General features: G+C 34.6%; 1 protein-coding gene across 1 annotated transcript in view; it reads left to right on the plus strand.

Annotated features, from left to right (window-relative positions):
* LOC119637190 (uncharacterized protein DDB_G0283357-like) overlaps positions 1-25,952 on the plus strand; it is an 82,543-nt gene extending 56,591 nt beyond the window's left edge. The window contains exons 4-5 of the mRNA XM_038033045.1: positions 3,846-5,035; positions 25,751-25,952. Of these exons, the coding sequence (XP_037888973.1) occupies positions 3,846-5,035; positions 25,751-25,952 (1,392 nt within the window). The remainder of the gene's footprint in view (positions 1-3,845; positions 5,036-25,750) is intronic.
* Positions 25,953-26,884: the final 932 nt, after the last annotated feature.

Below are 26,884 nucleotides of genomic sequence, written 5' to 3' on the forward strand. Positions count from 1 at the left end.
AAAAATAAAAAAATTAATTGCTATACAAATTTCCTGAAGCTATCTTAAAAGTGAGTATAAAAAAAAAATATATATATATACTCGATTGGTCAATTGGTGTAAACGCTGATAGTTAGCAAAATATTTTGCAAATTTTATACATTGGCTAGAGGCAGTGAATATTTTCAAGATTTGCTCTGAGGCGCGTATAAATTTATTAATTATATGTTTTATTATTATGCTTTTTATATTTCACATTTTGTTTTGGTTGCATTATTTAATATTTTTATTATAATGCAGTCTTTATATATTCGTAGGTATTTGAATGACAAATAATATATGTTTAATAAATTTTATAAATTAATTCCTTTTAAACGTTTTTGGATATCTTAGGTTAGCAGATAATCGAACAAAGAAACAAGAAATAAAATAAATAAGAGAAAAAAACTTCGTCCTTCTGGATTGTAGTAAAAAAAGAAGCGTTGGGGAATTGTTCATGAACGCTATAAAAATGTCTTCTTTTCCAGAAATTCAGCCAAGAAAAAAGCAAAAAGAAGATTATAATCGGCTATGATCGAATCTTTCATACCTGTTATCACCGCTATTCTGAAAAAAAATCAGAAAAAAAGCAGCAAAGTACTAAATTTCCCCATACTCTGTAGCGTTGAGTGGGCGTGGGTTATTTTTTTCCTTTTTTATAATGTAAAGGCGAAAATTTATATCGTTTATCTGAAAAGTAAAAGTGTTCTCAGTGTTTGTTGTCTTATACGCGTTTCTTTTGACCGGCTTATGTGATTTTCAAATTCTTCTTCAAACTTGTAAGCGGCACAATATTCACCACAATCGGGTAGGCAGACATATGGACACGCTTAGGTGCATTCCGATTTTACCACTGGTAATGAATTTATTGCGGGAGTTTTGAAGCTTGCTTTCGGGCGCTATAAGGGTACCGATAAAAAATAAAAATGTTTGTATATATAATAATATTGGATAGGCGCGGCGACCATTTTCCATTTTTGCACAGATACGGTAGCATTGTCCCGAGACTAAACGTTTATATTTTTGTAGGTTTATCTGTAATTGTAGTTTGTGAGAAACGAGCGAAAAACCAGCTTTGCTTTTCTCTCCACGAAAAACAAACGTGCTCCCAGCATACGTTCTACTGTAAGCGTATCCTTCGACTGATTTGGCCCATTTTCAATGCCAATATGAGTGCAAGTACTCCCAATGTTTCACTTAATTTTGAAGGGAATAACTTCATTTTTACGGTCAGGAGAATGCTTACAACAGACGGACAGATGGACAGATGGACAAATGGACGTGCTTTATTCGAGTCAGAATTTGATGATGATCAAAAATACGCAAACGTTCCAACAAAATGAATATACCCCTGTCCGTCTGTCCATCTGTCGGGTTATTCGTGTGTGCGTCTGTGGAAATATTCGCCTCCACATTGGGCAGAAACATTGAAACTTCTTGCACTCAGCTGGATATTGAAAATGGTCCAAATAGGTCAAAGGACGCGTCTGCAGTACTGCACAAAACGAGAACACCTCTGTTTTTCAGACATAAACGTACAATAGGTTTTTCGATCATTATTCGTAAACTAAAGCAATACCTGCGCAAAAAAGGGGATTTTTTGCTATCTTTACTACGCACGGAAACAAGCTTCAAAAATCCTATAAAGTATATGAATCCTGGGCCAGTTTCAAATTTAGAATTCAACTAAGCATAACAGTCTGTTCGTTTGTCCATCTGTCCGTCTGAGCGATTGTGTAGTATCTGTGGTATATATGCTCCCCTTAGCAAAAATGAGGATATCGATTAGAAGTTTGCAAACGGATTTGGAAGCGTCCTAAAATTTTCAATGGACACGATGGTCTATAACGCCATCACGCCTATGCGACTAAACCTTTGGTTTTGAAACTAGACCAAATCGGCCACATAGAGCACGGAAGTTTAGTTTTTTAACTGGTTTTGTTTTTTTTTTTGAAGAAAGTGGTGATGGATGTAAATGACTCGGTCGCGACCGCATATAATTTTCCTACTTGCTCTTTTAATCGAATTTTATCCCTTGCCAAATAGAATACATTTTTGATTAATTATTTTTGTAATTCAAATATATTTCTCAAGTTTAACAAGGTTTTGCTTTTTATTTTCCGGCCTGAGTCAACTTTTAAAAATTGTTTTTGGTTTTTAAGGGGACTAAGTAGGTTGCGATATGTAATTCAATAATAGCATTGAAATTTTTAATTCGAATTTTCAGTTAGAAAATATTAGTTCAATTCATTTGGTTTTCATTTCGTCTGTGTAAATTTTTGAGAAAGCTTTGGATTGTAAAAAGAAAAAAGGGCAAAAAAAAAAAAAAAAAACAATGAAAACGTTCGATTTGTCGCCTGCTGAAAATAAAGCTAATATTATATACCAAAGATTGCAAAGCTCTGTTCAAGATATTGAAAGAAAAGATTCGGAAAATTTGCAATTTTTAGAAGCGTGGAAAGCAAATGCCAGCTCGGAGTTCCTGGCATTTGAAAAATCTAACGAAACCCTTCAAAAGCGGTACGCTGAAGATTTGAAATTTTTGGATCAAATAAAATTGGAGCATGGATTCTCCGACCAAAGTATTGAAAGACGCGGTATCTTGAAACCGGAACTTATCTCTGGCCGTGACGAATACGCAGAAGAACAACATGCCCAAAATCAAAAATCTCAATCAAAGCGTCTAACGTCTAAAAAGCGAGTATCTATCGCACCGGAAACTGAGGAGCAGTTAGATCATAAACTCGCGAAAGAATTGGAAAAAATCGCTAGTATCGATGTCACGACATTGAAAGATCGTGAGCAACTTTTGAAAAATGTGAAGGCATTAGAGTTCCAGCATACGCAAAATATTGATAAACTCGAAGTTAATATCCTTAAGGCAATGAATCAACGCAGAAACAACAAAGAGCGAAACATGAAAAAGATCGAAGAGTTAACAAGCAACTTGGATAAGGTGTATAATCGAACACTAGTGGCACTTACCAATGTTGACATTTTCAGGGGACTTAAATCGCCAAAGCTTACTTTTCGTTAATCGGTTTTACTTTAAAAACATATCCAGTCATTTTTATATATTTATCTATATTTATATACATTTGTTGATATACTTAGGCTATTAGAGGGGATAATTCGGAAAAGGAGAAAACTGAGAAATCAACGACATCAGCAGCAAGAACAGACTATAGAAGCAGCAGAAGTGAAAGATCGGAAAGGTTAAGTCACGATTGTTTCAGCCTATAATCTTTTCTTTCTGGTGATGTCGTTGCTTCGATTTTTATCTCCTTTTCCTAAATTATATCTATACACTTTATTAAAGCCGCTTGAAATGTAAACATTTAATGCGACTGCTTTCCGAAATAAAGTTGATTTTTGTATAACTTTTGCTTTTTCCTTTGTTTAATAATTCTGAGCTAATGCCATGCATCTCGTATGTAGATGCGAGGAAAGTCACTGCTTTGACAGATCGATTATGTGCATATATAGCTTCACCTATATTAGAAATGATGAACTGAATTGAAAAAAAAACTATTTTGTCAAAACGAATTGTTCCATTGTATTTCACATAGCTCAGTCTCGGTCTTTTGTTCGGCAATCCGAAAAAAACTCTGAATTATTCTTGTAGGCTGAATGATATTATCGAAGATGAAGTAATGAACTATTAATTATTTCGATTTAAATTCGTGCTTCTCTTCAGCTCGGTAGTTAATCGAGGAAACACTTTATATATATATAGTTGATCGCTGTAATATAATACAAAGTATACTTTTGCTGTATAATTTTATGATAGAAAGTAAATGAATTTTTCTTATCTTTTTAAATGACAGCTTCTCAGCTCTCTGGCTACCGACTTGGATATGATGCTTAACGATTTAAGATCATCGCCGAGTTCAAGATTGGGAGCCACATCTACTGCCTCCCAACACCATCATCTTCATCATCATCAACCTCATCATCATTCACAATCTACCGCTACTTATACACCCCTATCACTCGGTATTGGCACAAGCAGTAACATTGCTGGCATTAATAGAAACAGTCAGACAACACAACCAAATTATTCAAATTACTCGCAAAGTTCATCAACGCTTTGCGATTATCGAAGTTACCAGCAACAGTGTGAGTACACTTACCATAGCAGGCAAGACATAGCAGAGAAGAAGCAGCAGCAACAGCAACATCAAAATCAATATATTGTAGACCAACAACAGCAAAAACAACAACAACAACAAAATGAACAACAGCAATTAAATCGTAGTGTAGAGCAAGTGCAACAAAATCATTATGAATTACAATTCAATCAGAAAATCTGCACTGATGCGAATCAGAGCAATGATACGAACAACAACAATAACAATGGCAGTAATGGCAATTGCGAACTGAATAGAATTAACAACGGAAATGTTATAACCACCGGACGTCTAGGCATACAACATACGCAACCTATAAATGCATTAGAAAGTAATATAAATATATCAAGGAGCAGTTGTTGCAGTTCACCATCGAAATCATTATCAACATTAACGTCATCGTCATCGTCATCATCATCGTCATTCCAAACATTCTCCACTGATGTTACACGAATTTCCAGACTGCCATTATATACATATCAACGCAAGCAATTGCAACAACCGCAAACGCTGCACATAAAATTGCTGCCACAACAACAGGCCTTAAAGGCATTAACATCACAAATAACTGCCAAAGAGAATGTGGTCAAGCATACTCCCAGTGTCTGTGCAGCGACCACCACTAACATCTGTAACAATATTTCTAGCACATCGTTTCAAACCATCACAACTACAACAATAACAACAGCACTTGCAAATCCTTCATTCATCTCATCGTCATCGTCAACAGATTTTAGAATCAAATCAATTTCAGCATCAACATCATCGTCATCGTTAGTATCATTATCATCGCCACCTAGTAAAAGCTCCAATCGTTTGTATAAATTCCGCAACTCCGACACCAGCAACGCCAGTAGTTGGTTACCATCATCGTCAAATTTTCTCAGGTGAGTGAATGCCTTCATTACTGTAAAACATATATATATATATATATATATATATAGTATTTTATTAAGTTTCATATACCTGCGGGCAATTTAAAATGTATCGATTATCAACCAGCCCGCCAACCGCTGAACACACTCACGACGACAATCAATCATTAGGCATATGCTGCATTGTCAGATAAGTGCGTATTATGCATGCAACAAATAGATACATAGATGATAATGATGATGAAACCAGTAATTGGGTTAATTATATGAAAATCTTCTTTTCTTAACACCACTTTATGATATAAAATTGATGATGCTCTTCACACTTTTTCTTTAGAATTTATGTTATTATTTAGACGCGTCAAACATGTAATCGGTCGTGAAAATCCGATACGTTTCATCACATTCATTTCATTCATTTCATTTATGTCTCTAAATGTTAGCAGATTTCGACGAACGCGAAATTCGCTAGAAAGTCGCATAATATTAAAAATTCGCAAAATTGATTTATCCTTTCACTCATTGCCCGCATGAGTAATCGATTAGATAAGAATAGCGTTCACAAAGTTGGTGTTGATAAGTTCGAAACTCAGTGCATGAGACCATTTTCGGGCTCGTAACTACAGTGTCAGAAAAAGGCACAACACTTGCCCATCAACCACTCGACTCAAAAACTAAGCTGCGACCACTTCCCTCCCTTTCTCCTTCCCTACATCTTTTTTTTGACCGTCACGGTCGTACAGATGCATAAGAGACATCTCCTTAGTGATGTGGTATATGAAAAAAAAAAAAAAATATATATATATATATATCTATATATATATATATAAATATTTTTGTATATATATTATATAAACGATATATATATATTTACTCAATACACAAGCAATGTACTACAATGTAGAACGAGATTAATGCTCGGTCAGTTTATAGAGTTTTTCATGAAAGGCTTGCCATAGTCCATTTCTATGTACGTTTGATTACTATCACGTCTGCCAGGGGGATATGCTTGTCGCCTAACTGAAACGACAAAACGAAAATCATTCATTTATTTATAGTGGGCACAGTCTGATTTTGCGCCACATTTTTTACTAACGAACTAAATGAGTTAATCCTACGTTTAGGATGACTTTGCTTCTTACTTCTTCGTATTTGAAACGTGGCGCGATAAAATGCTCCTTTTAATAAAACATTAAAAGTAGTATTTACACCCTGCACCATAAATGGTGAGAATGCGGACATACGTAACACCCAGAGGCGATTAAGGTGGATCCACATTTTATTATACCGATCGATTTAACGTCATTTGTTCAGTGTATCTGTTCGTCTGAGGTGTGTCCATGTGTTCTTTTGCTCAACCTACATGTTCCAATTTTCACGATATTTTGATGAAATTTACTACACTGACGTGTTTTCATCCCAGGACGCAAAGAACGCTGTTAAAAATAGTTTGGATTCGTCCCCTTTTGCGACCAACCCCCATATAAGGGTTCATTTTGAAACGTCGTTATATGGAAGAAATATTTCAATTTTTCAAAACTTTTTTGACAAAAGTAATCGCAGTTTGATATTTTAAATTGGTGTGAAAACTTTAGACCGTCTGGCGTAATTTTCTGAACTCGTTATTAAGAAAACTGAATTTTTATATGGTGAAAAAATGAAATCCTTAAAATTTTATGGTGAGAATTAATTTATAACAGAAATCAAGTTTAATGAATTTAGACCATATTGGTAAAGTTTTTGGTTACCACCGCATTTAGGGATACCCAGGAAATGTAAACCTTTATATGCTGAAAGCGCCTAAGTGTCAATATTTTATGATGAAAATTGGTTTTTGACAGTAACTTGACATAAAAATGAAGTAGATCAAACTTGAACCACATGGGTCTATTTCTTCGACTCCATTCCATTTAAAATTTCTCATGAAAAGTAACCTTTTCAGAAAAGCATTCATTTCATTTTTATTCTTTTATAATGAAAATTGATCCATATTAGCACAAAAATAAACGGAAAGCAATTTGGATTATGTAGGTCTATTTTTGAGACCCTAATATATAGAGGGGTTGTTATAGGAGGAGAAAGTGTATTTTCTAGTTTTTTATGAGCGAATTTGAAAAATTATAAAATTTTTGGGAAGAAAATTAATTTTTCTAAATTTGGCTCACGTCATGTGACGTTTTGGGCATCCTTCAATATGCGGACCTTCATGAAAAGTGTATCTTTGCATGAAGATGATGAGCAATTTTTTGGTGCAGGGTATCTAAAGGTCGGCCTTGCCCAACTATGATGTATATGCTTGTTTTTTTTTTTTTTTTTTTGGGTTTGCAGCAAGTTTCGCTGGTGGCTATAAATGATTATCTTACTTTTCACAGAGACAAATTTCTCTGGTGACAAGAAGTGAATGGCTCCTCTTTTTGTGTTAGGCTGATGGTCGCTTTTACGAGGACTAAGAATTATTTTTTGAAAATTTGCGAATTCGTTCAAAGGAAATTTTAACAATGTTTTTGAATTATAAGAAGAAATATTTTATCTTATTATTTACAAAATATCGAATATCAAGCGTGTTGGTCTCCCCGTTCATTAATTCACAGTTCCATGTTATTCAACAATCATAGTATAAAAGGATTAACCATAATACTATTAGCTTTAATTACAATAATTTGTATGGAGGTCGTATAAATTTCTTCATAGTATATAAGCAGATATAGTACAATAAAGTGCTAAGTAAATTAAGGGGACTTGTTTAAGCAGTAATTTGGTAACAAAGCCAATCACTAAACGCGTATAGAAAACATAAATGAAATGAACCCTAAAAGAAACACAATTTGCTTAATGAGCATACATAATACGGACGTATCTATGATAATTTAACACAAGGCACGCGCATATTTAATGTTATGTGTGAATAACACAATTAGACAATAGATTAAAAGCTCATTTTAAGAGAATCCTTAACAATACGAATACATGAGGTTTATCATAATTTATTTTATCTGTTGTAACGTTTTGCGTCCAAAAAATGATCCAAAGTAACACTTTAATCAAATCGCTGCTGGAGGAGAAATATTAAGTTAAACTGACTTGATTGGCTGATTGGCGTAAGAAAACACAAAAAACTAATGAAAATATTCAACATTAGCCATTTAGGCGAACGGGAATCAACTCTTTATCCAACCATATTATAGACGATATTAGATTAGAGCAAGGAGTACAATAGAAGTAATCTATTGAGATGAAATGCATTGAAATTTTGGAAATCTTTCTGTAGAAGAAGGCAGAGAAAAACTTGAAATTAAAATGAAATTCTTTTTAGTACAAATGTATGCATCATGATCGTATAGCTCCAAAGGTTTCCATATAATACTTAATGCCTATAATTCGCTTGAAGGCATTAAATTTAATTTCGTTAGGTTAATAGGATCATAAAAAGCAAAAGAGAAGTATTAACCTTTCAGTAATCTGTGCCCAGAATGACTGACTACATTTTAAAGCTAATCTTTAGTTCACTGCGAGAGACATTAATCACAAAGCAATTTAAATGGAAACTGTGACTCACAATGTAATTCAATAAATGGCTGGTTACAAGTTAAAGCACATTGTGAACTCTTGCCACCTGCAGAATCTTAAGTGTTGACATGTTATCAACGCTTTTCGGGTTCGGCTAGCGTCTGTCTTCTTTCTCTTCGCGTCTTTTGCGCTTTCTTTTGGAAATCATGCGAATGGCATTCTTATATCGGCTTGCCATGCATTTTACCAATTTTCTCCATGCTCGAATTGCGTTAAACATATGATATTTTATTTTAATAGCGTAGCGTTTAGCCTCTTTTTCAGTCGCTTTAATTTCGCTGTGCCCGTCTTGGCCCCCTAAAGGCTACGTTCAATAATTAGAGCTGAATATTAATAATCCTTTACGGTATTACGATGTATTTGCTCAGCATAAGAAAGCCGAGACTTTTGTAAAACGTTTTACAAGCTTTGTGTATCTTCAATTATATATGAAAGAGGTATGAAGGCAGGTACAGGGAGGTTAACCTCACTCGACAATAATCTTATCGTTTTCAATGGTTAACCTTTGAATTGATTATTCGGCGCTATTGTTAATCACTTTTCACTTCTCCCAACTTGCAAAGTCAAAGCAATGCAAGCAACTTTCATCGAAAAGTATGATTTAAACTTCAATGTCAACCGGTTTGGCGACTCGGCTTCTTCACCTTTCAAAGATTGTTTTACCAATAACATGACAGTCTTCATCTTTCTCTCTTTTTCCGGGTTCAATAATTGGGGGGTTAACGGATAGTCTATAAAATTAGAAGTGTCACTATTCAGTTAAACATTCTTGGATTCAATCTCCAGTTCCATAGCCCGTTGCTAGACCGTTCGGTCGGTTTACTTTTCTCCTTATTGAACTAGTACGCACAACGAAACGCCGCAACACTGATCAATAAGAAATTTCATATTCGATATCAAGCAAAATTGATATACTATCGGACGCCATCAACTCACTACTTGTTAAAAGTTGCTCGATAACGCGATTCTTTTACCAAAATAATGAAAATTTGATGGTTCGAACTAGTTCGATAACAACAATCGCGGTTGTAGCTATAGTAAGGATTGTCTATCTGGGCTTTTTTTTGCGCGAAATTTTCAAGCGATCTGATAAGTTCTCCCTTAATTGTTATGCATGATTCATAAAAACATTTAGAATTAGCTTTTTAGATCTTGAGTTTGTTACCGCCTCCCCTCGGTAGTCTCTAACTAAATAATACTTTTGTTTGTGAGAGTCCTAAATTATAATAAGGACAGACTAACCGACATGCGCGAGTCAAATAGATTTAGAATGTAGCGCTGGTGAAGGTTCTATAGTTTCTCTACCAGATGTTTCTCTGTTTTGTAAATGAAAGAAAAAAGTTGTTTACCAAATGCAACGAGATCGTCTGCATTAAGATTCATGGTTATACGCTTGTGCTCTATTTTCTTTTGCTCTGGTATCGGAGATCCCGGAGATCAATCACCTATGTATACGTTTAACGGAATTGAAATGAAATCGATTCGGGTTCGATTGTCTTTGTCTGGCCACTTAAGCTAATTAAATTTTAATCACGATCTCCAAATCTTGTTAAATAAGAATAAACTTTTCGCATTTACTCTGACGAAATTAAGTTCAAAATTGTAGCGATTACGACATTGATCCGGTATATTTCCATTCAATTTGTCTTTCTGTTCTGAACTTGCGACAACAACGGGAAAAAATTTGTCGAGAATAGCAAATTTAATCTGGAAATTTTCCTGTTTACTCTCGACTCTAGTTAAGTTTGAGAATCGATCATCGATAACCGATCGTGCTGAAGGCTTTAAACAATTTCGCATCTTCGAGTATTCATTCGCGGATGTGACAACTTTTAGAAACAAGATTTTTTATTATTTTGTTACGATTGACCACAAAATTCAATCAATAAATCATGATTTTTTTTTTTGCTCTTTGCCTAGTCCCCCGCCTGGTTGCTTAATCTCTCATTGATGGGTGTGTATGTGTGTGTGTGTGTGCGTGTGTGTGCGTGTGCTGCTCGTGTTTGTATTTTTATGTACATTTGTGCATACATTTCAAAAAAGTAAAGAAGATTATCCTTTTTATTTTGGCTAGACAATCACCTTATACACACATCATGTTTTAGCTTTTACTACTCATTAAAGACCAACAAGTAATTGCTGTTGAACCACAGCTCTCTCTCTCTCTATCTCTCCCTCTCTCTTTCTGTAAGCACGACAGAATAGGGAAGCTGAATAAAATTACTTTCACATACCGTCTTTGTGTTCTTCTCTTCCCTGTATTCATATATGCCGAGTTAAACTAATACAAACACACATACATTCTATGTTAAGGGGGCTTGCTTGTCTGCTCATACGTATACGTGTGTAATGTTTCGTGTCTGCGTTTTTAGAAACTCTACATTATTTATATACATATACATATGCATATACATACAAAAAAAAAAAAAAAAAAAAAGAAGAAAACACAAAAAAGAAAAATATTTGCCACTAGAAAGAGGAATAATAAAATACTTACTTGCGACTTTTTTTGTGGTTGAAAAAAGCATAAAACATGCGGTCCGACAAAGACCTTAAATTAGACAAAACATTTACCCCTAACCGCAAAAGAACATTAAAGAAAATGAAGCAGAAAAGCTTTAATGGCATCAAACTGCACGAGATATTCCAACGGCTTTCTTAGTAAGCCACTATAAGAGAGGACTATCATGATTATATTGAAAGTCTCAACTTGTCTAACATATCTCGAACATATCAGATTTGAAAATAGCATTTATTCTATAATCAGAAAAGACTCAAATCCGTATAAATAGAGTTCGTCTGAAGGCGTCTCATTATCACTCAATCATATAATTAATTATTAGCAAATTTTGAAAGTCTTCCTCTGTTTTTAGTTTTCGAAATTTTATACTTCTCCGAACGGATACGAAATCAAAATTCCTCAATCGTTCGCCTTTATATACATACATATATATGAATGAATTTTTCAAATCAAGAGTGAATATTTAGTCTTAATAGTTCTTGGTGATAGAATAATTGCCTAAACTATAAGAAGGCTTCGCGCACAATTTATGCCTGCAGTGCAGAGGTGTATATTGAGAGAGTTAAATGTATTTTCCTAGTACTAAAGTTTTGGTGCATTGAAAACGAGTGACTATATGAAGAGTCGCGTTAAATTGTAATCTTCGGTAACATCCGAATTAGTTTATGTAAGATGTGAGGCACATTCACTTTGATGACTTACATGAGGCAAATTTGAAACCCGACCGGATTCGTTTTGTAGATTTCTTTAGATAAGCAATCATAGCAAACCATAAAGCGTAAAGATAACAACATTATAGTCTACCAAGGTTAACCACTGGATACCCTATACGACATTGCCTAACATAGTCGCTTATTCATTTTCGTAATAATGCACCAAAAACCATAGGTTACTTTTCTCTAAAGGTATACTTTTCGTCAAAGCCCTCATATGGGTGGATGTTCAAAACATCTACTGATGGGATCAATTTTAATTATTATAAGCCATAAAATTTTGAAAATTTGATCTTTTTCCCATATAAAGATTCAGTTCTCGTAGTGACGATTAGCTCAAAAGATTTCCCCTGATCTGATGCAAATTAATCGTATGAATGTAGAGTGCCGTGAAGTTCTGAAAATTGTGATTTTTTTTCATACAATAAATTTTCAAATGAAAGTCTTATAGAGGAACTTGCCGGAAAAGCGATCCGGTGTCAAGGTTCGCGAGTCCACCAAATTTCATCAAAATATCTCAAAAAGTGCGACTCTACTATCTCTAGTCATTTTGGATGTTATATGTCCGCACAAAATTCATATGTTGTAGGATATAGGAATTACAATTTGGTCTGGCATTGATTTCCATGAATTGGATGAATTTGTTGAGTAGCCTGAAACTGATATTTTCTTTGGGTTATACTATTAATTAAAAATTGAAATGAGTCTTTGCAGTACATTGAGGATGGAAATTATTATAGTTGAAATTTTGACTTGCTAGCGCTTAAAGGGTCTAAGAATAATTTATAGAAGCTATCTGCTTAAAGCGTGTTAAGCCTAAATTTTTTTTTTTTTGTTTTTCTTTGCTTTCTATATTCCATTATTCATTTATCATAATAACCGATTGTAGATAAATGAATGAATGACTTGACGCCAATAGAGAATTGAAATGAAGCACAGCTGTAACAAGAATAGTAAATGCAGTTTAACAGCAACTCTTTGCACTGATATGTAATAATACATATATGTATGCAAACGTATATGCGCGTACACATGTGTAAACATTAAATACGTGAATTCGCCAGCGACAATTGTCTCAAATGCAAATGATGCAAAATTGAAATTTCAAATAGAGATAACGATATTCATTTGTTCCAGTTTCTTTTTTTTTTTTTTTTTTTTTTTCTAGCTTTCAATTGAAAGGATTTCCGGTTAATTTATAAAATTATTCGCAGTTGAATATACATTTTCACAGGCGTAAGCGTCCGTCCCCCTTTTGAAACAGCTAACAAGTTAATAATGTGCAGCAATAGATATAAAATTTCAATAATAATTAAGTGCAAATACTTGAACGTTAGTGGAATTCGATCATCGAACACCTTTCTTCCATACAAGCAGTTGTATTTTACTCAAACGTACACTTAAGTAAAGTAAGAAAGACAAAGCTTGACATCTTGAAGTTATTCTCTCAAGATGTTATCATTATTTTCGTATAGGTTAATAAAGTTAATAGATCCTCTTTCTGTGGTGTCGGTTAAATGAAAATTAACATTTGCTACAATAAGCGGGGCGCACACGCTAATAAACCTCACCTCCTGGTTTTGTTTTTCAAATGTGGTTTCTCTCTTGTGATTTTTATCAATCAATTACGAACGATTTATTTATACACCAATTGTATACGTATTGCCGTGTCTCGGGTACGAGGTCTCGATTAATCTAACCCAATCAGTATGCGCCTTATTTGTGTATGTGTGTGATATGTGTGTGTATGTACATGTGTATGTATATATATATATATATATATATATATATATATATATATATGTATGTGTATATTTCGTGTCTGCAAATAAGTTAGTGCATGTACCTGTACACCTGAAGTCATCCGATATGGTTGCCAAAATGTATAACAATTCACAACGTTTGTTGTTGGCCTTACTGTTGTACGTATAAAACGAGTAGTTGCCAAAATATTTATTGAGACTTGAACGAAGTTGTCTTATATTACGATACTGCGCAATCAGGTTTCTAGGGCTGCGTGAGCGTTTAATACAATACATATAAGAATTTTCTACAAATTTATACAGTGATGTGAAAAAAAATTTCCATGACTCACTATTATTATACTCATAAAAATATTATCATTATTATTATTGTTATTATTATTATTATAGGTTACGTCGTACAGGCGCCAAATACATCACCATCTTTACGCGCTACTCGCTTTGCAAAAAAAAATAAATAAATAAATAAATAAATAGTTGCTTGCATGTTTTCTGATAATTTTTGTACTTCAAAAAGACATCTCTTGAGACATTTTAGTACCAGTCAAATGAGTAATCAACATATTTTCCATCATTTTCTACAACGTTTTGTCTGTAAAATACTTCTCTGTCTGCCTGAATATGGAACTATTGAGTCTATTATTTTTAGAACTACTCTTAAGTGCCACTTGAAGAGGATCGGTGGTTGTAGAGACGGACGTACGCGTCATTGCTAAGTTAGCTAGTTCAGTGGATATGTGAGTGATTCGTCTTCTTTTCTTATTTTATTTTTTTAAAAGCCGAAAAATGTTTTTCTTAAGACTTGGCCACGCGTCAAAAAATGTTTACCTGAAAATTTTGAATTCTTCCCCAAGCGGTGCGATAGGATATTTGTGTCAATCGAATTGCAGCTGGTAAGCTGTGCTGTCTTTCGATTTCTGCCTCCTGGTGTCTACTTCAAGGTGCACTTTAAGTACATATGGGGATGAAAGCGCACCCGAAGCTTCCCTCGCTTCTACCAAGCCCTTTTTTGTATTTCTATACTTTTGATATCCAATTTTTTTGTTTTACAAAGTACTTGAATTTTTATATTTACACTTTCCGTAATTAGGGTAAGTGGTGGTTTTGATATTTTTTTATTATTTAGTAAATGACTAAAAATTGGCACGTTTGTGATTGCTTGTAACTTATGTTCTTTTCATGAAAACAAAATTTCTCTTTTCGACTTAGATTACTTTCTGAGATATATGCTCATCGGTCGGAATAATAAAGGCGTTTAATCCGTTTGGATTCTTTTACACTGTTTGTTGTCCATCTCTTCAAAGGCTGCTTATGACTGAGATTTTTCATTCCTTTTAGCGCAAATTTGATATCACTTTTTGGGGTAAAAGTCGAATCATTTTTCCTTAACACGTCTTGTCTTGATTGCGTATTAACAAATTCATCGGGTCGACATTGAAAATCAATAGAAGATAGACCGACGAATTGTCAGAAAATCTTTTATCATTCTTAAGCCTCGACCGCTATGTATAGGAATTTCGGAGAGACAATTGCGATATTTTGCTTTTCCGGAATGAAACATCAATTTCCCTATCTCGAGTTGTCAATTGCGACGAGAAATGGAGATACTTCGAGCATTTCAAGCGTAAAAAATTGTGCTTTCCATTTAGTATGGCATCAACACCGACGGCATGGCCAATTTGCGGTGAAGAGAAGACAACGCTACGCTTTAGATAGGACCAGAATGGAATTGTTACCTATGAATTGCTAAGATAGGGTCAAACAGTCTATGGAGATCGTCGGCGGGAATATTTGATCATTTTGTAATACAATGCATTGCTAGAAGAACGGGCAGAATAAGGCACGAACTACGAATCAGTGCTCTTGCGTTATGAAAACGCTTCGTCTCGTCATGCTTCTGCTCCTCCATCCGCCTTTACCCATCGGACTTGGCACTTTTCAATGATTACTTGTTCCGGCCAAGGGCATATAGCTTGACTTATCCATTTAAGAAGAACTTCAACATTTTTTTTGGGTCTAATCATGTGGTCCAGTAGAGAGATGTCAAAAATATGCGGCGGATAAGATACGATATTTTGAATAAATTTTTTTCTTTTTTTTAAATTTATTTCTCTGAAACCTGATTGCGCACATAATTCATAATTTGTGGTTTTTATCACATATAGTTAGCATAACTATCTGCGACACGTTGCCATGCGTTATAAGCATGTGCTGCCGACATGAAATGCAATAAATTTAGATAAATCTTTTAGTTCATCATTGATTGCGAAATTACAGGAAAGTCGCTGCGTATTGTTAATCTAATCCGAAATATGTTAAGATCTGGAAAGAAATGTTAAAATGTTTAAACGCATTATGTTTATATACCTATATAATTATTACACGTTCAACTGTGCACGTGAATATGTTCGTAATCTAAAATATATCTATTCCGGATCGGAGACATATCACAAACTTTATGAATGCGTTATCTGAAAAGCCGAGTCACCAATTGTTCGTGTTGAGAATGTATTTGTCGCATACATTTTTGCATTTTCGGGTTGAATTAAATGCTGAAACCCTAGCATATAAGGTCTTTGTAATCTTTTAATTTATCCTTATTATAGCAACATACCAACTGTGTAACTAACATTAAACCACTTAACATTGGTTACTATTTTTATTCAAGACTGAATGTTTTCATACGAATGGACCTTGGGTGAGTTGCCCTAAATATTCGGCTAACTCTGGACTATTACAGTAAAAAAGCTAAGCATCGACAAAGGAAGTCTTACGTACAAAATAGAAGCAGCTTAGCATCTGTCATACACAAAAAAGGCATCGCGTACTACGCTCACCAGATTGTACCGGATATATATTTAATATAAAAATTGAATTCCTTTAGCATACGATTCGTTACCGTCTCTGTACAACTCGACAATCCTACAAAATTTTATCATTGCGCATTTTAGGTACAAAAAGGTCTTGGCAAAGATGGTGAATCAATTCCGAATGGATGGGAATATTGGGCAATCTACTAATTAACGGCGAGTCCTCAGTCGATGACAAATTTAGGTAACCACTATCCGACGATAGGAGAAACGCAAATAATTTTGTAATTTGTCTAAGAAAGAAAAGAAAATTGTTTTCATGGCCTTTATTGGCGGTAAAATTGAGACTAAATTAATTCCGTTTGAAGAAATATTACTTTCCATTACATTTTTGAGCTAGAAAATCTTTTCAGAAACTAACGATTATTGTTTCGCTTAATCATGGGCGTGTTAATCAGCTGAACATGGTCCTTTTGCACATAGTAGGATATACTTGTACAGTTCGTCTTCGAAAGCCGGACTTTTGTCGTACGAAATATATGAAGCTTCAAGTAGATTAATATTCACGAACCGACAGATACATATCTGCCAGTAAAATTCTATATGCTTTATAGGGCCTTGAATAGGTATTATTGGATTTTGTTAAAAATGTAATAGATTGCTTGTACGTATTCCGGTAATTTTTCACTAGAAAAAGGCATTTATTGAGAAAAATTCAAAAAATGTTCCATCATTTTCTTGCAACTTTTTCCCATCTTTCTGGCAGCACGGTATCGACCGTGTCGAAAGAACGATATAGATTTTGTAACTGATTTCTGCACTTCTTCAGCATTTCGAAGCCATGCTGCGACATATCTAATGAGTACGCCGGACGTGGCAGAACAGTAACTCCTTGACAAATCTGGCTACGTGTGACTGGGCATTGTCATGCAAGCTGCTGGCTTTGCATCTGTTAACCGCTATTACTGGTCTTTTTTGCAACAAATTATTCTTCAGTTTTTTCAATTGACGTTAACGGACATCTGCAAAAATAGTTGCACTCGCTTTTAGTAGCTCGTAATGTACTACGCGTTACTGATCTCATCCATGATTTCATATGCACAACAAAACTTTATGGCCACGAATATTCCGCTTCGGCGTCGATATTAACTACTATTCTGGACTAACCTATGACTTTTGCGCTTGGTATTGTCGTAACCGATCCACTTTCCAGGGAAAACTTTTCTTTTTTTGCCTGGCCAGAAATGAAACCTCGATGTTGCTTTCCCACCTTTCGGATCTTTCCCGTCGCAGGCTAACGTCTAGCAATTTGATTCATTCGCTGTTAAGCTGCTCGAAAGTTCTTTGAGAGTTTAGTCCAACAACTCTTACAATTCGTTGTCTTCGACCTCTTTTGGTCCTGGACGGAGTAGATGATGGACGCGTTTCGACTCAAGCAACAGAAATAATGGATAATGGAATCTTGAGCGTTCCATGATTAGCGTCCCTCGACACTGAATAGCTCAATAACACTAAATGGAAAATTGTTATTTCATGTAAAGAAAGGTCAAAATCATCGAATTTTACCGTTGTGCGCATTGATACTTCGATCGTTTTGAACAATAGATGTCGATGATCAAAATATGTGCAAGCACCTAATGCTACCAAAATTAATACACTTTTCTTACTTCTTGCTGATAACATGAATTGAGTCGCATACATAATATCTTGACTTTATGAAGGCTCAACATTTGTTAGCACAATGCAATTATTAACGTCGGTGTTACGTCTTCAATCATTCATTCATGCTTATCGGCATATAGCATATAGCATTTGAAAATTAAATATATACTACTTACCATATATAGACCTTGCGAAAGCCGAAAAGAATATGCTGGAAGACAAGACGTGTAATATGCAAAGGCTAGAAGTAGTTTGAAAACTGCACAATTGGTCGAGGACATTGTCAATATATGCGGCAACAAATTAACAGCGCATAAAGAACTGAAATCTACTTAAAGCAAACAAATAAGACACAAAGGTGATAAATATACACAAGTGCAAATGAATTGAGTATGCATTTTTTTGTCCATATTTTATTCATGGTATATATATGTATTACGCTTTTGCATCTAATAAATTATTGCTTTTCATGTGGTAGCAATTTTGCTAGCGATAAAGCAATGTTGCGCAATCGTACGGTGAGCTTAAGTACACATAAAATAAAAACGATGCCAACGCACATTTTTTTTTTTTTGTTTTTGCTATTTTTTTTTTTTATTTTTTTATTTTAAATAAAACAACCATTTATTTATCGATACATACATATGTTTGTATGGGTGTTGGGGTCATAGAACCTGATCAATTTTATGCATATAAGAGTGTGGGTCTTTATTGAGTTTATGTACACAATATATTTATGCATGCGTGTAATTTTATGTATTTGTCTGTATTGTATATTAAAGTGATGTACTGTACGAAGTACATGCATTATGTCATAAATTAAAATTCCAATGAAATTCGAGTGAAACCCGTTTCCATTTTGAAAGAAAAAAAAAAAAAAAAAAGGAAAAACAATTCAATTCTTATTTAAATATGTTATTCTTAAGTGCCACGGAGTTCATACGGTCCACAATGCATTATTTTTCCGCGGATCTAGAATCAATCAAAATGGTAGTAATTTTGTCTTTCGTAACGATTCAGTACTACTTTCTAAATCGATCTAAGCTCGACGGTCCGCCGGTTCGTGTTTCCTCGTGTTTCCTCGTATTCCACAAAAAGATAACAATTTTTGAAATATTTTAACCAAATATGTTTCACCGGCGTATCTTGGCCCAAGAACGAAGGTCATTAAACCACTCTTCCCCACTCTTTCGACCAATACCCATAAAACGCTTTATTCTGAAAAGTAGTTATATCAATGACTGCATTAAGCGAGTTAGTGTAGACTATTTCAGGCTATAATGTTCCTACATTCATGACGACCTTGCGTTACACAGCCACTTGGGTTTAGCTATCGACATATAATGAAATCCATATGCATCCTGGCTCTTGAAGGAGCAAACATGAATTATGCCACCAATCGCTTTAGACATTTTATTTTTCTTGTATAGATTTCTATAAAATTTATTTCGATTCCTTATCTATTCTTGTAGTGGCAATTATACAAAGAAATGGGACCAAATTACTCTCGTTACGGTCATGGTCATGGTGAAAGTCTCTAAAACTGCCCTGAATGGGGTAATTTGCGGTAAGGATCTCCGCAGAAAAAGTTTCTTCTACACACTTGTAATCAGGAATATATATATATGCCTATTGTATGGGAATTTTAACACCGAGGTTATCACAAGTTTCTCAACATATTGATTTCTAGTTTCCTCTTTAAATTACAGGCACATACCTATGCTCTGATATGTGGATGTCTTATAAAAATATGTTTAAAGAGCGCCATTTCGTGTGCGATCCCCTTTTTATTGCGCATTTAAGTTAAGCACTCATATAAATATACATGTAAATATATATGTAAACTACGCAAAATTATTGAAGCCTTCATCTTGCTTCAACACACGGTTGTGATGGATACAAAAAAAAATCGGTTGCAATGAAAAAAAAAAAAAAATATATATATATATATGTCTATTTTGTTTGTACCATTTTGGGCCTTAGCATGAGCCACTGAGTATGCGTTCTGCGTAGACACTGCCGTGAAGGTATTGTATATGCAAGTCATATAAATGCTGTTTAATGTTTATTAATTTGCTGCGGTGGAGAGCTTGATTGAAAAGTATTTCGGTTCATTGCCATATTTGGGTTTTAGGGAAAGTCTTCAGGAGCTAGGGACGAGAATATTTCAAGTTTGAAAATCTTATATCCGTTCAGAGCACCTATGATTTTGCTATAGAACGTAGCATCTTTTGTTTGTTAGCGTGAAAATTTTGCTTAAAGTCTTGTCTCAATCACTAGGCAGCACTAGGTATTCCTTTCGCGTGTTGGATAAATATGGTGGCCAGTTCTGCGTAATGCAATCTTTCAATCCTTGACTCTTAAACAAATAGTAAGAAATGTAAAATTAAGAAAAAAAAATTCTTCACAGGGGAAAATTTTATATAACTATGTTTTAGGCACTCTCTAGGCTTTGAGCTCCTATATGGATATGTGGTTCTAATCTTAGCATTGACCTCTCTATTGGAACATGCAAGAAGTCATACACTTTAGCGTTTTTTTTTTTCTTTTTCAACTTCATTATAATGAAGTAAGGAACAAAAGTAGTTTGCCCATTTGATATGTACAGTTTCGTTGCAGCTGTATAGCCCTTAACTAGGTCAAAGGCCATTCAATAATAACGACGAAACAACGAAAATGAAGCGTCTTTTCCTCTAGAACCTACGACTTGATAGTGACTAATATTGTGGATTCCGTGTTAACCAGCCGTGAAGCATGCAATCGTCTCGGTCAGTTATCTCACTCTTTCCACTGAGACTATCACCAGACAGGTTTAATTTACGAGCTTCCCCATGCGGATTACAGCAGATCTAATTTAACTGAAGCTGACGCCGTTAATCGAACAGCTGCTATGTCCCGAAGGAACGAGGAATTTGTATGTTAACTTCTTTTCCTCTATACCTCGGCTTGAAATTAACTGGCGTTAACTATCGGTTAAAGATCACATTCGAACTCAGTTGACATGACTTCGAATATGATTTATTTGAGACAAAAGAAAAGATATTCTATTATTCTATTCTATTCTATTATTCTTATTCTATTGAGAAAATTTGCAAAAGTTATAAAGCTTATGATATTTAAATTGTTTAAATGAAACTGATTCAAAACTATTTTTAAAGATATTAATTAACAAAAGATAATATTGACTCGAAGACGTTCTAGCGCAGGCTTTTATTCTGACATTATTATTTTTATAACCGCCACCGGTTGGCGGTACCCTCCCCAACTTTGTGATTCTGCTTGCAACTATTAGAACATAACATGCATAAGTTCTCCTTTAATAAATTAGAAAAACTTCTATCTGTTCGTCTGCCCGCTTGGATAATGCCCTTTAGTAGAGCTGCTAAACTGGCGTGTATGCATACATAACATAACACTCAACAAGGTCGTAGGATAACATGTAGATTTCACCACTATTGCCGAATTCATATCGTATTTCAATAGCGTCAATCTTCGAATAAAATGTGTTCACATTTCATGGCAATTCGACCATGATTTTCCTCCCTAAAACTGTTTAAGTGATGATGCTGAAAAGGCAATGCCTGTTTACTACTTTGTACAAACATTTATTAATGAGAAATATTTAGTCAAAGTGGATACCGTGCTTGCTTACTTTTCACGGAGAACAAGAGCTTTTTGGAGCTTTTTAGGCGCAATAAAAAGGATTTATCATGCGATAAGTAAAAATATATGAGATATGGATGCAGCGCTAGACTTCATAGTTGAACTGGCAATAGATCGAATGGACAGCAACCGATGGAAGCCGTCCAAAGCGAGTAAAAACGCAAAAACAATATGCTTTGATCCTAGGAATTAATTGGGTGATGTGTTGCATATCATGGAATGTATTCGAATTCATAGATCAAAAATGAAAATTAGAAAGATTCGTTCGAAAATAGAGCTCTTGAAACGTATAAAAGCAATTGGAAAACGTAATCTTATTCTCATTAATAATCGGTGACTTATGTCAATTTTATTAAAGTTATATAAACATCTTTTACAAAAGTAGGCTCGAATGGTGTGAAAGTAGATAGTACTACGATCGAAGAGCGCAATGTTCATATAGTTGAGGTAAGATAGTGTTCAAGATAGTGTTCATCCGCTTTCTTAGTTGTCTCAACTTTCTGTACGTTAAAATTTGTGTGCCTGTAAAGAGAAAGGCGCGGATATGTTAGATATGAAACGAAATACCGCAACGATATTATAATAGGGTTCCTGCGATGAACTTATATTCATAGTTTCACGGGGAAACCAATAGTATGCGGAGAGAGAGACAGAGAGAGAGAGAGAGAGAGAGAGAGAGAGAGAGAGAGAGAAAGAGAGAAAAAAAGAAAAAGAGAGAGAGAGATAGGAAATAATTTATCTCATTGCAGCAGAAAATCATCAGCAAAAAGTAAAGTTAAGCTCAACCATATCTTTGCACACAATATATACAAGATATTAACATTAGCGTTGCAGAGGCAAAGTAAAGGTGAAGAAGCGCTAAAAAATCAACAGATTGAGTCTAAGTGAAAAAATAGGACGAAGAAAGTGTAGAGTTAATTAAGTGTTACGCTTCAGAAGATTAGAAGCAAAAATAAATTTTATAATCGTTATTAACCTGTCATCGCAAACATCATAAGTTTGATAAGCGGCATAAGGAAATTAGACAATAAGTTTATGATATCCTTTCATAATAGTTGTAAATCGACTGACTAATTAATCATCATTCATTTTTAATACTTTTGTCTGGCTATTTGACATGGAAACGCGTAAAAAATACAAATATTTTACCACTCACTTTGAGGCATTTAGTGTAATGCAACACCACATAGTAGTATTGACACTAGCAGTAAAAGCAACATAGTATAGTAGTATACTTGTCAGTGCGATGACAATAAAATTGCTAGTTTGACACTAATTGACAGTTGTAAGTGACACAAATAAGCAAATTTAGGGAGAGAGAGAGAGAGAGAGAGAGAGAGAGAGAGAGAGAGAGAGACACAGACATTCATTAAAAGAACGAAAATGACTTATACCATTTACATTATTATTGCAAGTATGTTACAATGTTTTGCGAACGTTTAGCAGCAACAACAATTGCTAATAAACAGACTGAAACTGAAATCAAACATCAAGTTGCCTGTGGTGCAATAATAAGTATTTGTCACTTCACTACTTACCAGGGGAGCATGTGCGCAACTTACACATTTTTTTTGTCTTTATTTTATTTATCGTTCATCGTTTCGTTGATGCCGTTATAAACAAAAAAACATTAAATTGTTTGCCTCACTCTATGATCGTTTTGTTTCGTAATTGATAAGACGACAGACAGCTGTGATTTGTGAATGCGGCCCAAAACGTTAAGAAATATCACATGTAAATATGTAATATGCAATTCGCATATGATAATTGTATGATTTTTTTTTTTATTTTAAGTATACTTTCGTCCATCGCTAAAGGGAACCTACTAAAATCTACCATCTATTAGGGTCCACATAAGTGGTGTAAAAAAAAATCATAATAATATTAGATTTTTCTAGATCAAGATGTGTTTCACTTTTTCGCAATTCTTTGAAATGCGCGTAAAGTAAATAATTAATTATTTAGAATTCGAATACTTCTAGAGTGAGAGAAGTGTAGAATGCCATTTGCTGCCTTATCGGGTATAAAGATAAATGTGCGAGTGAACGTGAAGCTGAGTGAGTGCGTTTGCATACAAACTCTTGCAAAAGTGTTGTTAATGAGAAGCATAATTTATGATTAAAACTTCACATACATATGATATATTGAGGTCGATACCAATTAATAAGTAGCTTTAGCCGAATGGATGACATACGATAGCCTTCTCTCGCACTTAAGTTTCGTTCAATTATTTTCATAAGAGGATTGCGTGAGACAACTCTTGAAATATTTACACAATTTACAAAAAAAATATGTGGCGCATATGACGAATAAACAAAAAAACAAAAACAATTCAAATTTTATTCTTATGATTGTATTCTGTATTTTAATTTATATGAATTTTCAATGCGTATGAGCACATACGAGCAAACGGAGAAACGAACTCACACACTATCACGTCTATTTTATTCGGCTGATTGAGAGCAATTAAGAAAGATGGTTACGTTAAATTGATTATTTTAGTTCACGATTCACTTAAAAACAAGAAGCGTCTTGATACCGTACATCGCTTATGGTAGAGGGTATATTAAATTTGGACGGACGCACGTACCACTCAGGAGGGCTTAAGATGAATGGACGCACCTTCTATTATACCTAACGGTTCGGAGTCATTTTCTGAATCATTTCTAAGTTTGTCCGTCCGCCTGTCTGTCAGTGCGTCTGCTATCTATTGTTTATTAAATATCATATAGAATTTTGCAGGCGATCCTGGACGAACTAAATAGCTCACAATTACACCTACAATGACCAGAGAAAGAGAGACAGAGAGAAATTAATCTCCCCTAATATGCAGGACATCATTGATTAATAGTTAAGAATGAGACACTTAGGATAATTCTACGTTTCTCCTAAGGTAAGGTAAGGTTGAAAGAACCAATCCGCTTTCTTAAGGCGGGAAGGAGACTAGCGGACCCCACCACAAATCCCGAAGAATTTCCGGTCAAACTATGCTGCGTCAATATGAACATGTGGTAATCAGGTAACGCTACGTCTGTTGGGTCCTGTCCTTGAAAATTTCTGCAACGCGTGGCCGAATGTGTGTGTCATGCAAGAGAATGACTTTGCATTTTTTAACCCCAATTGTTGTTTTTTTTTTTTTTGCGACAATCCATCCTTCAATTTGTACAATTGACGTAGGCAGAAAGCTGCGATAATTGTTTCATTTGGTTTAACAGCTCTGTGGCCATAAATACTCTTCGCTCCGGTGTCGATGTGGATAGGTCTCCTGGGCTAACCCACAACTTTGTGCGCCTGGAGTTGTCGTAGTGTACTCACTTTTTATCGCCAGTTGCAATATGCCACAGACAACTTTTCGTTTTTTTCCCTGACAATCAATGAACCCGCTATGTTGAAATGGTTCCAACTGATATTTTCAGTCAATTCGTATGGAAGCCGTTTTATACCCTTTTGAATCTTTCCCATCGCATGTAAACGTCTAGAAACATTTGATTCATCTAAGCCGCTAAGCTGTTCGAACGTTCGTTGAGGCTGACAACTGGGTTTTCGTTCATTGACTTTGAATTTTTTTAAGCCGGTAAAGCCAAAATCATCGAGATAAGCTTCTAAAAGTGTTTGCCGCGTTTCGGCAGTAGATTTCTTCAAATCAAACAACAAAAGTAATGAATATCGAAAGCACAATTTTGAGCGTTTCATTGTCAGCGTCTATGTACACTTAATAACTCAATAATGCTAAATGGAAAACGGTTATTTTATGTAGAGAAAGGTCAAAATCATCGAAATTTAACTGTTGTGTACGTTGATACTTTGCTTTGCTTACTTTACTTACTTTATCATTTTCGCCAATCGAGTCCGCTGATCAAAATAAATACACACAAAAATATATTAAAGAAAATTCGTAGCATCGAACAGGCACCTCGATTGGTACCTTAGAATGCTGCTTGCTCCTTTTCCGTGCGTATACACGTTTATTCAATTACAACATTTAATTATATTTGAAGCATAAATTATGTTTTCGAAAAATTTTATAGGAAACGAATCCAACATCACGCAGCAAATGTCCGCAAAGTTGAAAAAAGTAAGGACAACGTAAAAGTATTTTGTAATGAAAAGGCTATTGAAGCCTTTAATAAATGCAATATAAATCATTCCAAACACTTTAACACTCTCGCCCATCATAAGCAACCATATCAGTGCCGTTTATTCAGCAGTGCTTCAACAAAGACCTTATAAGAGTCTGGTGAAGTAAAAGCTCTGTAGGCCATGCGGTGAGTTTGGACATATAAAATATATTTTTACTGGTATACGTTTTCATGGACATTTCAATGTGTATATGTGTGTTTAGCGGAACTAAAGTCTATACGCATACAATCATGTGGCTAAATTTCATAAATACATAACAAAGCAAAAAAAAAAAAAAAAAAATAAACAGAAAAATAATAAAAAAAAACAAAAAGGGAAAAACAACAACAAAATTCCAGTGCATGGACAAAGAAAAAAAAAAAAACGTAGAGAGAAAAAATGTAGAGTTTTATGTTTACACCACGCACGAACGAGTATAGTCACAGGGATGCCTCGCCAATGGGAGAGACATATGAACGATGATAACACATAAATAAATTTTATATATATATATACACACACACACACATACACACACACGCTTATGTACGTACGCAACCACGAACGTACACGTTCGTTTATATGAAACATTAACTACGAAAGGATTTTTGCCTTTTTTTTCTTTTCAAGAATTCCTAAACAAATGAAAGTCATTACCACAAAGCCGGGAACACAGCAGATCGTAGGCGAGAACATTCACTTATAGAATAATAATTTTATGTTGGTATGGATTTGGTTTTTGGTTTTTGTGCTATGGGAATACACCTAGCGTGTGCACTAACCACTAGCAGTTAAAGTGGTTTGCTCAAATACGACTTTTTTCATAGTTTTACGTTCGTGCAAATGTGTGTGTGTGCGTGTGTTTACTATGAAGTTAAAGATGATAATGGTGGGCACACTCTTTGGTATACATGTATTATTGCATGTCTGGAAATGTTTTAATCATGTTTGCGACAATAGCGGTTTTATTTGAACAAAACTAAGAATATTTAGTCGAACTACGAATTACAGATAGATAGAATTGCCATGCTTCATTATGGAAC

The sequence above is a fragment of the Glossina fuscipes genome, unplaced genomic scaffold (assembly GCF_014805625.2).
Source record: "Glossina fuscipes isolate IAEA_lab_2018 unplaced genomic scaffold, Yale_Gfus_2 43, whole genome shotgun sequence".
Classification (NCBI taxonomy): Eukaryota; Metazoa; Arthropoda; class Insecta; order Diptera; family Glossinidae; genus Glossina; species Glossina fuscipes.